This window comes from Hemibagrus wyckioides, linkage group LG24 (genome assembly GCF_019097595.1).
Source record: "Hemibagrus wyckioides isolate EC202008001 linkage group LG24, SWU_Hwy_1.0, whole genome shotgun sequence".
NCBI classification, from domain to species: domain Eukaryota; kingdom Metazoa; phylum Chordata; class Actinopteri; order Siluriformes; family Bagridae; genus Hemibagrus; species Hemibagrus wyckioides.
In genome coordinates this window covers 4,516,030-4,532,455 of record NC_080733.1, presented here as the reverse complement: position 1 = coordinate 4,532,455, position 16,426 = coordinate 4,516,030, and the positions used below count along the sequence as shown (strand labels likewise).

Here is a 16,426-nt window from a genome sequence, read left to right as displayed (position 1 = left end):
ATACATTTACACATTGACCAACAGACTGCGTAGAATCTGTTGAATATTTTAAACATTTCATTTTCTTTGTTTTAATGATTTTGTTAAAGCTTTATTTCCAGTCATAAGTGAAGAATACAACAGTGAGCTGTCAGACTTTTATCACTTGAAGAATTTCAATTTCAATTTTATTTGTATAGTATAGCGCTTTTAACAATGGACGTTGTCTCAAAGCAGCTTCACAGAATATAAGAAATCAAGCATAGAACCAAAAGTTCAAGATTAATATTAGACTTATATTTAACTATTTTAATATTTAAAACAACATAAATGGAACAACATAAATACTTCCCAATCAAGCATCAAATTTTTACTGGAAACTCAGCACACCTGAGAGAGGAGGATGTCCTGAAGGATGACACACAGTTATATAAAACCATATAACAATATAACTACAGGTGTTGTTAATGTGTAACTACTAGGCTATAAGAGACGTTATTAAACCCTCTCTACAATGCTGCAGTTGTCCTGAGTAAGAGATTATTTATTTTATTTTGTTATATTTTATTTTATTTTATTATTTTATTTTATTTTGTTATTTTTAATTTAATTTAATTTAATTTAATTTAATTTAATTCAATTTAATTTAATTTAATTTAATTTAATTTAATTTAATTTAATTTAATTTAATTTAATTTAATTTAATTTAATTTAATTTAATTTAATTTTAAATTCCAGGACCCTACCTTGCCTCCGAACTTATAATAATATTATATTATAATAATATAATAATATAATATTTTTCACACCAGTACAGTAACTACAGTGACTTCTACAGAAGTTTACACACCCCAGATTTTATAAATTTGCTTGTCTTTGTGAAAGAAACCAAGATAAATCATGACATATATGTTTTTCTTTTTTAAAAAACACTTTAAAATTCTAGCAAAAAACACATTTAAACAAACAAAAAAATCCTTCCATTTTATAATGTCTGAGATGTGTAGACTTTTATTTTAGATCTATTTTCTATATTTGGGCTTTAAAGCGTTAAAAATGCCTGACTTCTCGTGATATGTCACCTCGAGATAATGTCTTCTTTTTAAAAAAAAAAAAAAAGTAAAAAATTGTTAGCCATACTAGCGCAAGAGTTGAGAAAGTGAAGACATGATACTGACACGTGAAAAAAAGAAAAGAAAAGAAAAGAAAGAAATAGCTTTGATCAGATCTTAGATCGGATGGCCAAGATGGCAAAGTTAGTGTCAGGTCAGAGAGGGGGTCTTGAAAGCAATGAGAATAAGCAGTTTTTATTATAAGTTTCAGTTTTCTTCCGAAATGTCAGAGGGTCTTGTTTTTTTAAAGACTCATGTGTTGAGTGAGGAAATGAGTGTGATCAGGACATCATTACAGTTTCATTCGAGTGCAGTCAGGCTTGTGTGTGGGGGTGAGGGTCTGTGAAAAGCCAGCTCTCTCTTCAACATGCATCCGATCTGTGGGCTTTATCAGATTTATGGCTGCGAGAGATGCAAAAGAGCCAGCGTGGGCATATGGATGCTATCAGACACTCTTTCATTTGCAAAGGCTAGAGACAGGAGAGACAATGCAGGAATTATGTAGCTATAGATGACCAGGTATGCTGCTTCAGATGCAGAAAATCTTATGCAAAATGAGAGCCGATGGTAAATCACTCGCATGAGTAATGCAGATTTTGCAGCAATACTCGACGTTCGCATGTGCATCCGGGCCTGGGTGGTTTGTGAGAATATTCTCGGTGGTTCGGTGGACCTCCTCCGAGCAGGTCATGTGTAAATGGATTCACTGTGATGGAGATCAGCCATCATGGTGCTATCAGCGCCTGAAGCTCTGCACCGACTGCAGCATTAAATGAGGTTAAATCAGTAATGCAATGAGTAATAACTTTCACAATTATAATGCACTGGCATGTTTGTGCTATTTAAAGTACTCATATATAATACACACTTAAAAGATAAGATCCTTAAAGGGATGTATCAAGGTGCTTCATATTTTCTAGACTGAAGCTTAAATGGTTTCTTTGGAACCTGTGAACAAATTCTACATCAGACCTTTTATGGGTTGGTTCGTTTTTATGGATTTACGTTGTTATTATTATTATTGTTGAAATATTATGGATAGTTGAAATCAATATTTCATATTACTGACAGCTTAAATAAGGAGAGCAGAATTACGTTTTTATTTAGTAAATAATATTCAACAAAGAAGCATGGGGTAGATGAAAAAATGCAACTAAATGAATATTCAGTTCAGTTTTATTTGTTTAGCATTTTTAACAATGGACATTGTCTCAAAGCAAGGGGACATTAATATTTTGAATTGAATAGGGCATAGTGTAAAAATTGAAGAAATCATTTGTTAGAATTATTATTACCTATATAGAATTTTTCTTACTTTGCAAAGAAGAAACACCGCAGGTCATTTTAGGACTAATATGAAGTCTTTAATTGCCATTAACTCAGCTTTAAAGATCAACATTAACATATCATCCATAATATGTACAATATAACCAAGCAACATAAAAGATATTCACAAAATGGAAATAAATGAAAGTTTAGCCTGAAGAATGCTTCTTTGCTTTGATGATAGAACCGTATTAGCATAAACCGTTCTTTGAAGCTAAGTAAAGAACCTTGTGGTTGTGTATAGAACCCCAACCAACCTTTCCATTAAAACGTTTCTATTGTACAACAGGTTCTTCCTCGTGGATAAAGGTTTATTAGACAAGTGTGTGTGTGTGTGGGTATTTTAAGAACCGGTTACTGAGAGGTTCTTTGGGGAACCAAGAAATGGTTCTTCTATAGCAGACACACTCCTGAATTAGTCCTGAAACAGTTTCTATCCAGGGTGTCACTCGTCACATGAACTTTTTTCCATTTCTACTTTATAAATAACTGCATTTTTCTGTACAGAAAGATTTAATATAAATATTCAGCACCACTGTCGCTGAGTAGCTGTGTGTGTGTGTGTGTGTGTGTATGTTTTTTTTTTACCTGTGTCTACAAGTTTCTCTGACATTTACCTTAACATTCATTAGGGAATATTTTCTACGAAGACACAGTGGCTCATAAACCTGTGTTTCTGAGCCTATAGCTATTTATAAGGCTGTCTTCTTAATCCAGATCTGCTAGAACTACACCATGTGTTCTGTCACTCAGACTCATTCGGTCGTGTTTCCAAGGGTCCGACGCGGACAGAGGCTCATGCTTTCCCTTGACACCTTGTTTGCATTTTTATGGCCCTTAACTGAGACGAACTGTCTGGACCCCCTGATGCAACAGTTGCACATTTTTCATTTAAGCTCGACCTTCGAACACAGCTTGAATATCATGTATATATATATATATATATATGTATATATGTCTAATAACATTTTCATATCTCTTTATATCATGGTCACTGTGTCACTGTGTCACGAAGCTACATAGCCAGTTTTCTTTTATTTATTTAATTACCATGTGTTTTTCTGTAGCATAAGTCTTCATCATTGTACTTTGTTGTTTCTCGACCCTTGCAAAACAGCATGAACTCTCTCCGAAAGTGCTCTTCTGTTGGTTCTAATTCAAAACCATGCTAGTAAATGCCTTGCTGATGTAATTCACACATAAACCTGGAGGGCTTCAGCTCCCTGTATGGGCTGATGGGCTGTGTGAGTTCTCAAGGAGTATTTTTCAATGTTTAGGCTTGAGGGCGAATTTCGCCAGTTTTTCAAAATTTCCGGATAATTCGCTTGTTGAGCAATAAAGTCATGCAGAGTGTTCGGGGAAAAAGTTTGGAAGAAACATACTCCATTGTAGAGAAATGTGCCGAATCTGATTTCTTTACACCGTTAGGGAGCACATGTCATGACACCATTACAAAGATAACTAGCAAGGATCTGGAGAGCTCCTAGGACTTTTTTAATTAAATTTGCTAAAATATAAATAATAATATCTCAAAATAATCATCTAAATTATAATTATTTAAAAAATAATATCTAGTTAAACAAAAACAGAGCAAACAAAACTTAAATCAAATATTCCTAATCCTAGGTTAGAGACAGAAATTTTATGTTTATTTATTTCACTGTTTTTAAATTAATACTAACCTTTTGTAGCACATTATTGACAGCAGCATTGTACCTGATAACTGCCTCAGCAATTAGCATCCATGATATCGCAAATCATGAATAAAAGAGAAGTCTAGTGTTTAACGTTAGCTCTGTCGAAAGGATCTTGTCATATGTTGTTGGTATGGTTGTGCATGTATCATAGTGAGAGGGAAACCCCGGAGAATAAAGTTAATACGAACAAAAACGAACAGATTTATAAACTGTCTTTATTATAATGTAGTATTCAGACTTCAGAGCAGTTTACTCTCGATGATTACTCTCCCGATTGTTGTTTAAATCCAGGGCGTGTCTCATTACATGGAAATCTGACTCTGGATTCAAGCCACTTCTTGCACAATATCATCTCGAGCAAGGAGCAGTCTCTGCAGGCATGATTTTACATTTAAAACATTTATAGCTTATTTTAATTAATTATAGTCAACAGTTATTATTTTTTTTCATATGGAATGAAAAGTATCTTATAAATCCTTATAGATTATCTGCATTTTTTTACAGGAAAGTGCAGCCAATTTAAAAATTATTTGAAATAATAAAATAGGTGGATTAATATAGCCCACATTTGTTGATAATTTATGCAGAAAAAAAAACCCATGCAAAAAAGTTTGTGCTGCATCAAGTGCTGTTTTATGAGCTGAAAATTATTAAGGCGGAAGCCATATTGTTCCCAGTTTAACCATTTTGCAGAGATTAATGTAATCATTTCTGATAGGAATATTCATGTAGCAGTACACCGATCAGGCATAACATTATGACCACTGACAGGTGAAGTGAATGACACTGATGATCTCATCATGGCACCTGTTAGTGGGTGGGATATATTAGGCAGCAAGTGAACATTTTGTCCTCAGTGTTGATGTATTAGAAGCAGGAAAAATGGACAAGCGTAAGGATTTGAGTTTGACGAAGGGCCAAATTGTGATGGCTAGACGCCTGGATCAGAGCATCTCCAAAACTGCAGGTCTTGTGGGGTGTTCCCGGTCTGCAGTGGTCAGTATCTATCAAAAGTGGTCCAAGTAAGCAGCAGTGGTGAACTGGAGACAGGGTCATGGGCAGCCAAGGCTCACTGATGCACGTGGGGAGCGAAGGCTGGCCCGTGTGATCCGATCCAACAGATGAGCTGCTCAAATTGCTGAAGCAGTTAATGCTGGTTTTGATAGAAAGGGGTCAGAATACACAGTGCATGACGGGTCAGGGCTGTTTTAGCAGCAAAAGGGGGACCAACACAATATTAGGCAGGTGGTCATAATGTTATGCCTGATCGTGTCTGTATACTGTCAGTATAATCAACTTCTATCAGCTGTTTATTTGAATGCTTGCTTTGTTCCTCATTCACATTTTTTGAAATTCTTACGTGAAATCTCATGTTAATAGCGCAAACTCTATATTTATCTCCATATTGTCTCTCCCTGGGTTTTACGCTGCTTAAAGGCATGCACTTTGCGTTTAAAAGCAGTGGTTTGGAGGCATTAAAAAAAAAACCTGTCTCCGATGCGATACTCAGTAAAAAAAAATCTGTCAGCCCTGAAGGCATGCACTTCATGCAGGTTATTTACATAATCTGAACTGGCTGCTCAGGAAATCGACTTAAGTAGTAACCCGTCTCCGAATACTCTTAACTTTCCTCGTGAAAAAATATCGACGTAACTTGTGGACTCTAATCTCCAACTCTGAAGACAGCAGTTTTAGTGCTTTCTGTTGAGCAAAGGATAGAGACACACGTTTCATCACGTATCAATCAATCTGAAGGATTTAGGATCTTACTTCCTAATTAAAAGATTATTCGGATAATTTACAATTCGATTGCAGCCTGTAAGAGTGTTTTTTTTTTTTTCCCCCTCAGGCCTCATCAGGGAGAGATGGAGAACGGAGGGTCTGAAAACATCCTAGATGACGAGGAGGCACTATGGGAGAATGTCGAGAAGAACCGGTACATCCTGTGCCGTTACATTAACCCCAACAAGCTGACATCGTATCTAAGGCAATGCAAGGTCATCGACGAACAGGACGAGGACGAGGTGCTAAACTCCTTACTGCTGCAGACTAAGACCAACCGTGCAGGTAGTGTGCCACTGTGTGTGTGAGTGAGTGTGTGTATGGGTATGTCTATAGTTTCCCATCCCAGTGTTTGTGCTGTGTATCTGTTTGTGTACTGGAGCGAATTTGGGAGTATTTCATTCCCGGTCCCTCTTACACACTCTCGTTCAGTCAGCGCCCCCATTCTGGTCTGCTATGACAGCAAGACTAAACACTATGGAATATGAGAATGCAAATGCTGTGCAGAAAACATTTACATGCAAATCGCACCATCAATCAGTTACTCAGTCACCACATCTCTCACTGTGCTGTTCCAGTTGTGTAATATGATGATGAATGGAGGCTTTTAATCCCATGAGCTGCTACTGCAGCTGCTATTTTTTTTCCACTGCACTCCTTCCTGAACCTAAGTAGATTTTTTTTTTCAGCTTTCCAATGGCCACAGGCAAATTAGAAAAGATTTTGCCCCAGGTACAATATTTTCTAAGCCTGTGCTTTCTTATATGTCAGAAAAAAATCAGTTCAAAAGTTGTTTAGATCTTACTCCGTTTAGACGACTCTCTAGTGACTAATACTGAGTTTGGTACTCTTTTTTCCCCTGCTATATTATGAGCCAAAGTTGGATGTTTTCTGATACTAATATTTACAGAAAAATACAAACACAAATACATTTTGCCTGAAAATGTGCTTCTTAAAGGCCAGGGGGAAAAAAAAAAAAACATTTGCATTTATTCATTTGGCAGATGCTTTTATCCAAAGTGGCTGACAAGCGAAGCAGAATGCAATCCAAATATATCTCGTATTAAAGAAGCTGACGGTGCTATAGGACTAATCTACCACCAATCATCCAAATGCAGGAGAGATGAAGCAGGAACTGGGAACTGAGAGAGGCACTATTAAACATGAGGTGTAGAGTTAAGTGCAGCCCAGACTCAGAAAAGAAATGATGTTTTATCTGTTACATCTTTTATCTATCTAACATCGGTAACAACGTATCAAGGCTTTTTTAATTGTTATTATTTATGTCTATCCATACCGCCGATCATATACAGGGTCAAGCAAAACCTGGAGTGTATCCCAGGGGACTCAGGGCTTATGGCAATGGACACCCTGGACAGTATAATAGTCCATCACACACACACACGCACACACGCACACACACACACAGAGAGATACCAGTCAGCATACAACTCATGTCTTTGGACTGGGGAGGAAACAGGAGAACCCAGTGGAAACTACTGAAGCACAGAGAGAACATGCAAACTCCGATGGGGATCGAACCTCCAACCCCCCCAAAACCCCGAACCCTGGAAATCTTACCCCCAAACCGTGGGAATTGAACCCCCAAATTGTGAAAAAAAACCCCAAACCCCAGGAATCGAACCCTCAAACCCCGAAAAGCCCCAAACCCCGGGAATCGAACCCTCAAACCCCAAAAAGCCTCAGACCCTGAGAACCAAAACCCCAAACCCTGAAAACCCCCCAAACCCTGGAAATCAAACCCCCAAACCCCGAAAAAACCCAAGCCGTAAAAATCGAACCCCCCAAACCCCAAAAAAACCCCAAACCCTGAAAACAAAACCCAAACCCTGGGAATCGAACCCCCAATCCCCCCCAAAAAAAACAAACCCTGGGAATTGAACCCCCAAACCGTGGAGCTCCCCATTTCATGTGAGACAGGCTTGCAAGTCACGTGATAACACAATACAGGAATGCACATATTTTCAAAAATGGCCTAAATGCTGTCCGTATTTTGACACAAAAAAACTCACGTAACACATTACCACGTAACACATAGGCATGATTGTTTTTTTCATGTAGATAGATGATGCATTAGATCTAATCATCGTGTGTGAAAACCATAATCTTTACACAAACAATGGACAAAAAATGAGTTAAAATGATTTATTATGTGTCAATACCATAAGAGCAGAATGTCTCATACAGAATATTCAAGTGAAAGTGTGTAGTTTTGCAGCATTTGCTCCTGACAGAATGTTAATACTCATCATATACTGTAGAATCTGCTGTGGATAAGTTCCATACAAACGTTTCTCATAACTTTAATACACTAATCACTAGGTGAATTTTACTGCAATTATTTCATAAAGTAATTGACTTTTAGAATTCTTTAGCCTTTAAAGCAAAAACTGATTTCAGCAGTTAAAGAACAATAAATAAAACCCCACATTGTAATTAGTTAGGCTAGCAACAGAAATAAATAAACAAATCGGTGCAATAATTGTGTAAAATAATGGATCATATTACAGTATTAAAGGAAATACCGGTTCTTAATATGAACTCACTTGGGTGAATTGATGGCCGAAGCGGCTCGGGTGAAAAATAACCGATTATGGCATTGAGAGAGCGCAGCATGGAAGCTCATGTCCATCAACAGAGTTTAGGCTTATACCTAATAATGACACCACTGCACTGACAATAAATATATATTCTTTATACTTCGAACGCTGTATTGGACAGCAGTGTACAGGAACTGGAAACCATTAGAAGTTCTCTTTGATCATCAAAACCTTGTCTCTCCCACTGGCTACGTCAGGGTATATACTGAACATTTCTGACCGATGGCAAGAATCTTTTTCTCACATCCATAAGTCTTTGTGATCCTAGTTTTTAGCAATGCTATGCCTACAATTCTCTAATAACTCTAACTCACTTTTTTATTTACTTTATTTAAGGCTAAAATTAACACTTAAACACTTTAATTTTTTTTATATTTTCATTTAGCAAATGAACAGCCGGTGTTTGTTTTTTTGTGAAAACCAGATAAGCATCCCCCAAATCCCGACTCATGTATTAGTTTAATTATCTTCACTAATGGCTAAGAATCTCTACAAACACACTGCAGATTAAACCTCAGGGAATCATGCTTTTTTCATGTTCATTGTAGGTCGATTGCTGGATATTCTTCACACTAAAGGCCAGCGAGGATATCTGGTATTCCTGGAAAGTCTGGAGTTATATTACCCTGACCTGTACAAGATGGTCACAGGCAAAGAACCCACTCGGAGATGCTCTTCTATTGTTGGTGAGTCTCTACGATAAACGATACAAGGAAGCGATTAGCACAATCTCATTTGATAATCCCCCCTTATTAACTTTCGTTCATTTTAATCGTAAAAATGTCAGCACAATTTTTTGTTCTTGTGGTACATCCGTGTCTTGTGGAGCACTCAAAAAGTGTGTTTCTGTCCATTCTTTTCTTTCTGCTCATAGTGGAGGAGGGCCCTGAGGGTCTGACCCAGTTTCTGATGAATGAAGTGATGAAGTTACAACAACAGACTAAGGCTAAGGATGTGCAGCGAGTGGACATCATGGCCAAGTGCCGCACACTGGAGGACGAACAGAAGAAGCTTCGTCTAGCCAATCAGGAACTGCGCACCTTCCAGGAGCGCTACAACAAGATTAAAGAGGAGCGGAACAACTGCAACGACGAGCTCATTAAAGTGAAGGATGAAAATTACCAGCTGGCCATGCGCTATGCTCAGCTCAGCGAAGAGAAGAACATGGCCGTCATGAGGAGCCGGGACCTGCAGCTGGAGGTCTGAGTCCACCGTTATTCCTGAATCTTAGCCAGGACAAATCTGGTAGCTTATTTTATGCTTCTTCTTTTTTTTCGCTGTTGCCTTTCAGATTGACCAGCTGAAGCACAAGCTGAACAAGGTGGAGGAGGAATGTAAGATGGAGAGGAAGCAGTCTCTGAAACTGAAGAACGATATAGAGAACCGCCCTCGCAAAGAGCAGATCTATGAGCTAGAGCGAGAAAACGAAGTACTGAAGATCAAACTCCAGGAACTACAGTCTCTCATACAGGTCACATGTCACACGTCACGTATAAAACCATGATATGAGAAGTGTAATAAAGAAACAACAGGGGAATGAACTGTCTGTGCTTTTAGAAATCTCTGTCACTGAACGCTTCTTGTGGTGTTTTGATGTGTGCAGCCTGGGCCTCTGACTGACTCAGACAAGGCTCTCCGGGACATCCTGGAACACGACCGCCAGGAAGCTCTGGAGGATCGGCAAGATCTGGTGAACAGACTTTTTAACCTGCACGAAGAACTGCGGCAGACTGAGGAGCTCAGGGACAAGGTGATTCCAGCTGCTTGATCCACCTGCCTGCTTTCACTTCCTGTTCATTCCAGTCCAGCATGGGTTAGGTCAATGTCAAGAGGCCCTGCCGTCTGGTCATTAACGTGCTTTACACCTCAGCACTCTCGATTCTGATTGGACAGAAAGTTGTGATTTTTTTTTTTCCCCTTACATTATTTATTAGTCTGATTAATGTGCTGCTCCGATTTTAATCACAGCTTTATAACAATGCACTCATATTATATAATAACTCATACACTAAGACAAATGCAAACCCATACACTAAGACAAACGCTCCGGCAGACGTTTCACATAAATGTGTTGTTTTTTACGGTGCAGATTAAAGGGGTGGTTGGTTAAGGAAACGAATGTTTAAAGTGGCAATAACAGGAACTTGTGCTGTTTCAAACTTTACTGATAAAAATTCTGATAATACATTTCAAAACTGTTGTATCTGAGAAATTAATAATAATAAAAAAACAAACACTCTCTGTCAGGATACATCACACCACCTTGCCCCTGATTATTTTCCTAGAACCCAAAAGTAGTGTTTTTTTTTACTTCTTACATCCCATGAATTTTTTCACAACCCTTCTTGACCGTGTCCTGAGTGAGATATGATCACAGATTTCGATGATCTGCTAAACATTTTTTCAATCAGTCAAAACCAGTTCCTCTTGTCACAATAAATACAAGATGTATTGAAGCTGACTGCCCTGAGAAGTCCCTCCTTTAAAGTGCTGCATCTTTAATTAGCAGTGGTTTCGACCTGGCATGCAAAAAAAAAAAAAAAAAAGTGTTGAAATTCAGGCGAGGACAGGAACTTGTCTTAGACTGAAATAGCACATAGCTCTTCTCACATTCTGTGTCAATTTTTTTTTTTTTTTTTTAAGCCTGAAAAAGAAAGATGAAAGTGTAAGTTTAAAGCCCTGATGCCACTCGAGACCTAGAATTTCTAGTCTGGAGGTGCCTTAGAGCCTTGCTGTTCTCTGCATTATATTAATCTCATTTGTGCATGCCTTCCCATGTGCCCTGGGTCACTGAGATTAAAAATATTTGCTTTCATCCATAGTACCTGGAGGAGAAGGAGGACCTTGAGCTGAAGTGTTCCACTCTGGTGAAGGACTGCGAGATGTATAAGAACCGCATGAACACCATCATGTTCCAGCTGGAGGAAGTGGAACGTGAACGCGACCAGGTCCGAACACCATAATACGCTTCGGATACTACCGTTTCACGAGCCGTAATTACATGACGGTGTGTGTGATATCAGTAAAAAAAAATACCTGTCATATCTGCTCATGTGTCTCACAGGCGTTTCAAGCTCGAGACGAAGCCCAGACCCAGGTGTCTCAGTGTCTGATTGACAAAGACAAGTACCGTAAGCAGATCCGTGAGCTGGAGGAGAAGAGTGACGAGCTGCACATCGAGATCATGCGCAAAGAAGCTAAGATTGTGACATTGGAGTCCAGACTAAGGCGTCTCTCCAAAGACCAAGGCCTGGATATTAGCCACGATTGGAAAGTACATAGATTTTTATCTCATCAGATCATCTGCTATGCAGCCAGTGCACTAGTTCATCTGACAGATTTACTCAGACAATCCCAAATATAAAGTCTAATTTTATTTGTCACATACACAACCATATAGAGGTCCACATGCAGAGAGATGCTTTCAGCTGTCTGGGTCATAAAAATAGAATAAAATTGGTTGCAATAATGCATGTACCGGTAAATCTATTTCTATTTCAACAATTTCTTTTAATTCTATCTATCAGTCTGTCTATCTGTCTGTTTGTCTGTCTGTCTGTCTATCTATCTATCTATCTATCTATCTATCTATCTATCTATCTATCTATCTATCTATCTATCTATCTATCTATCTATCTATCTATCTATCTATCATGCAATAGAAATAAAAATAGAATATCCTGAATTTTTGCTTGTTCGGGTAATTCTATTTTTATGTTAGTTTTATAACTGACAATCCAAAAGCATTTGGATGTTGCACTGTGTTACATGCTGCACTGTGTATGGTTGTGTATGTGACTAATAAAATTTGAGACTGACTGATTTAATCACTGATATTAAAAAAAATGTGGACTTTTTTGCCCACACATGTGCAGCTGTAGATTATCTATAATATGAATTCTATAGATTTTAGCTATATTACTGTTTACACATTTATATATTACCTATTATTTACCATACAGTATTGCTGTTCAAAACAATAGTCTCAAATCCTTCAATCTTTCCCAATCTTTCATAGAGTTTACCTCGAGACATTATACCCATTACCAAATTTCCACAATCCGAACCTGCAGACGGCAAGTCTGAGGACTCCGGTGAGGAGCCTTCAGATGATCTAACCAGCACTGATGCCCCACCAAAGATTAAACGCAGACCAAATCTCAAAGGGGTAAGCCTTGCAAAAATGTCACATTTATTGATTTTTCCTGTTAAGTACAGAATTTTGGACCAGTTTTTTGTGCTTTTGACACAGTTCCCCTACCCTCCGCAGATAAGAGCGAAATCGCCCATCTCTCCGTCCAAATTGTCAGATTTCCAAGGTAGATTTTCTTTTGATCTTCTACATCCTTGAATGTCGTAGTGAGAAGCACAGACCACACTTACATCACTTTCTTTTCCTCTCTCTTCTGTACAGCTACTCTCCCTAATGGGGACCTCTCAGACACCATGAGCCCAGATGCCCACTCCATGATTATGAGCAGCCCCTTCGCCATACAAGTAAGTGATTTACACTGGAGATATGTGTGTTCTTGTTGAATTTGGCTTTATTTATTTTTTTAACATTGCTTCACTTTGTCTTGTAGCAGGCCCGTAACAGAAACCACAGCATCATGTCCACCACACCTGAGCCTCCAGAGAAGGCCTCCATCCTGAGGAGGACTAAAGAAGGAGACCAAGAATTCCAGCCCCGATGGTATTCATGCTAAAAGTATAATACTTTACTTTTCTGAATAAAGATTTGAAGCATGATGTATAAATGCACTGTGCCTTTCATTTCAGCCTTGACACAGTGGACTCTGACGATGACATAGGTAAGCACATGATGTTGCTCTTTGTATATCACTAAGAATCATGTGAATCATTCACTTTTTACATAACATGCACCCTCTGACCTGTGCTTACAGATGATGCGGGAATGTATGGCCCACCCTCCATCCACTCTTCTTCATCCTCCCATCAGTCAGAAGGGATGGATGTTTATGATCTGGATCATGTCAACAACATCTTCAGGAAATTTTCTCTAGATAGGTGCTTATATCTAGAATAGATACTTATATATAGAAATGATTCATTTTCTTCTATTAGTAATTGTGTGTGTGTGTGTGTGCAACCTCTCCTCATTCCAGACCATTCCGTCCATCTCTTACGTCCTGCACTCGTCCTACCACTTTGCCCCCAGTGCAAGAGCTTTCTCTCCAAGGAGACTCTCTGCTGTCAGACATTACCCTGCTGGGGGGCAATGACAGCGGCATATTTGTTTCCTCTGTCACTCCTGGATCCAGTGCTGAAAAAGCTGGCTTAAAAACGGGACACCACCTTTTATGGGTGATTCAGCGCTTTGTCTTAGCTATAAACCAAATTACCAAAGCAAATATCTCTTCTACCTTCTCATCCATCTTTAGAGTAACTCAGAGTGTTTATATGTTGTTGTGGAATCTAGCTGAATGGCTATATCCGTGGAGAATGCCAGAGCGTATCTTTGGACACGTGCACTCAGGAAGAGGCTCACTGGACACTTCAGAGATGCACTGGTCCAGTCCAACTCCATTACAGAAGTAACTTAGAGGGTGAGTATGGATGTGTGTTCTCTTATGTATCTCTAAAGTGTGTGTGTGTTTGTGTATGATTATTATGACAGGAATAAAACATTGTTTTTCAGGACAGTCTGTCTCTCAGTCAATCAATCATTCAATCAATCAATCAATCAATCAGTCAATCAATCAATCAGTCTATCTATCTATCTATCTATCTATCTATCTATCTATCTATCTATCTATCTATCTATCTATCTATCTGTCTGTCTGTCTGTCTGTCTGTCTGTCAGCCTGCCTATCTATCTATCTATCTATCTATCTATCTATCTATCTATCTATCTATCTATCTATCTATCTATCTATCTATCTATCTATCTATCTATCTATCTATCTATCTATCTGTCTGTCTGTCTGTCAGCCTGCCTGCCTATCTATCTATCTATCTATCTATCTATCTATCTATCTATCTATCTATCTATCTATCTATCTATCTATCTATCTATCTATCTATCTGTTTACTCCATCCATTTATCCATTCATCCATCCATCCACCCATCCATCCATCTATCTGGCTGCCTGTCTGCCTGCCTGTCTGTCTGTCTTTCTATCTATCTATCTATCTATCTATCTATCTATCTATCTATCTATCTATCTATCTATCTATCTATCTATCTATCTGTCTGTCTGTCTGTCTGTCTGTCTGTCTGTCTGTCTGTCTGTCTGTCTGTCTGTCTGTCTGCCTGCCTATCTATCTATCTATCTATCTATCTATCTATCTATCTATCTATCTATCTATCTATCTATCTATCTATCTATCTATCTATCTGCCTGTCTGTCTTCCTGTCTGTCTGTCTGTCTATCTATCAGCAGATATTAGATATCTGACGGCATCAGAGCAGCAGCTCATGTTTTCTGTTGCAGTTAGTTAGTGTGCGCTCTGACGTCTGCTCTCGTCTCCAGGTTACAGGCGTCTGCAGAAGGACATAGAGGAAGGTCGAGTGGTGTCGGGCGACTCGTTCTACATCCGAGTCAACCTGAACATCTCGGGCCAGTTAGACAGCTGCTCACTGAGCGTCCACTGTGACGAAGTGCTGCATGTTTTAGACACACGCTACCAGGGCAAGTGTGAGTGGCTGTGTGCACGTGTAGACTCGTATACGGACAAGGACCTGGAGAAGGGCACCATCCCCAGCTACAGCAGGTCAGAGCCCACTTCAGTAACAAACCAACGAAGACTTTAATGTTGTGATTTATTTAATATGTTCTGTTTAAAAAGCTCTGTTTAGTTATTCAAATCTAACATGAACATGGCTTTAAAGATGCCTTTTTCCTTTCAAACACATTTTGTGTCACATGTTTAGTAACATTTATGGTCCTAAAATAGAAAAATGTCTCATTTTTTTTTACTACACTTTAATAATACACTCTCAGGATAAAGGTTTATTAGAGTTTGATGTAGAACTATAAGGTTCTTCACTTAACTCTGAAGATCCCTTGATGCCAAAATTGTTCTATAGTGACAACAAAGAGATCTTTGGGCTAAAAATTGCTTTATGCATGTACAGTATTTATATAATTGTGCTGTATTCTGTAATTGTCTTTTAAATGGCAACAACAATAATAAAAATAAATAAAAAAATAAATAAAAAAATGAATAATAATAATAATAATAATAATAATAATAATAATAATAATAATAAAACATATTATGAATTATTACCCATGAAAGATTTCATAGATTTTAAATAAAACCTTTTCCCACTCTATAAAGAACCTTATAGGGTTCTTTTGACTAAACCCTGACTAAACCCTGTTTTTCCCAGAGGCCAAAAAATTTGTTGTGTTCATGTTCAGTATTGAATGTCTTTGATATGTCCGAATCCACAGCTTAATATGAAGCTCATATAAAAGTAGACACTCAGAGCTTTAAGAATTGCAAATTATGTCTGTTTTTATCCAGCCTACTAGGGACAACATGTTCATAGAAAAGTTCTTTGAAGAAAAGGTGGGGTTTTTATCTTCAAAGTTAATGATGATATGAAACCCATTTCTGCTCTCTGTGATGCTTCAAGTGCTTGTTCATAAGCAACTAAAATTCTGTGTAAGGTTATCCAAAAACACACGTCTCATACTGAAAGCCAACAGTCCTGACTCATTTTATATCAGACTCACAGCCAGAACATCATTCATATGTTTATACTGACTGAAAATGTTCCATAAGTCAATTTCCATTCCTCCAGCTTAATGGAGGTAAGTGTACTGGTAAAAAAAAAAATCCTGTTAAAAAGCTTTCTTGTTTTTAGGGGTTCCACGTACAAAGCACGCAACTGAACCCTTAAAGATCTATAAAGAACATGTTCAACTTTCAGTTTACA

The 16,426-nt window shown here is 38.1% G+C and overlaps 1 protein-coding gene across 3 annotated transcripts in view; it reads left to right on the top strand.

Moving 5' to 3' along the window:
• Window positions 1-16,426, top strand: part of card11 (caspase recruitment domain family, member 11) — a 40,012-nt gene that overhangs the window by 11,739 nt on the left and 11,847 nt on the right. The window contains exons 2-17 of one of the 3 annotated variants that reach the window (XM_058378148.1): window positions 5,964-6,181; window positions 9,066-9,203; window positions 9,392-9,717; window positions 9,809-9,988; window positions 10,121-10,267; window positions 11,340-11,465; window positions 11,582-11,791; window positions 12,536-12,685; window positions 12,788-12,836; window positions 12,932-13,014; window positions 13,101-13,210; window positions 13,297-13,328; window positions 13,422-13,545; window positions 13,644-13,842; window positions 13,958-14,084; window positions 15,012-15,252. In XM_058378148.1, the coding sequence (XP_058234131.1) occupies window positions 5,980-6,181; window positions 9,066-9,203; window positions 9,392-9,717; window positions 9,809-9,988; window positions 10,121-10,267; window positions 11,340-11,465; window positions 11,582-11,791; window positions 12,536-12,685; window positions 12,788-12,836; window positions 12,932-13,014; window positions 13,101-13,210; window positions 13,297-13,328; window positions 13,422-13,545; window positions 13,644-13,842; window positions 13,958-14,084; window positions 15,012-15,252 (2,444 nt within the window). In that variant the 5' untranslated portion in view covers window positions 5,964-5,979. Of the gene's footprint in view, window positions 1-5,963; window positions 6,182-9,065; window positions 9,204-9,391; window positions 9,718-9,808; window positions 9,989-10,120; window positions 10,268-11,339; window positions 11,466-11,581; window positions 11,792-12,535; window positions 12,686-12,769; window positions 12,837-12,931; window positions 13,015-13,100; window positions 13,211-13,296; window positions 13,329-13,421; window positions 13,546-13,643; window positions 13,843-13,957; window positions 14,085-15,011; window positions 15,253-16,426 lie in introns of all 3 variants that reach the window. The other 2 variants (XM_058378147.1, XM_058378146.1) reach the window with 2 other exon arrangements.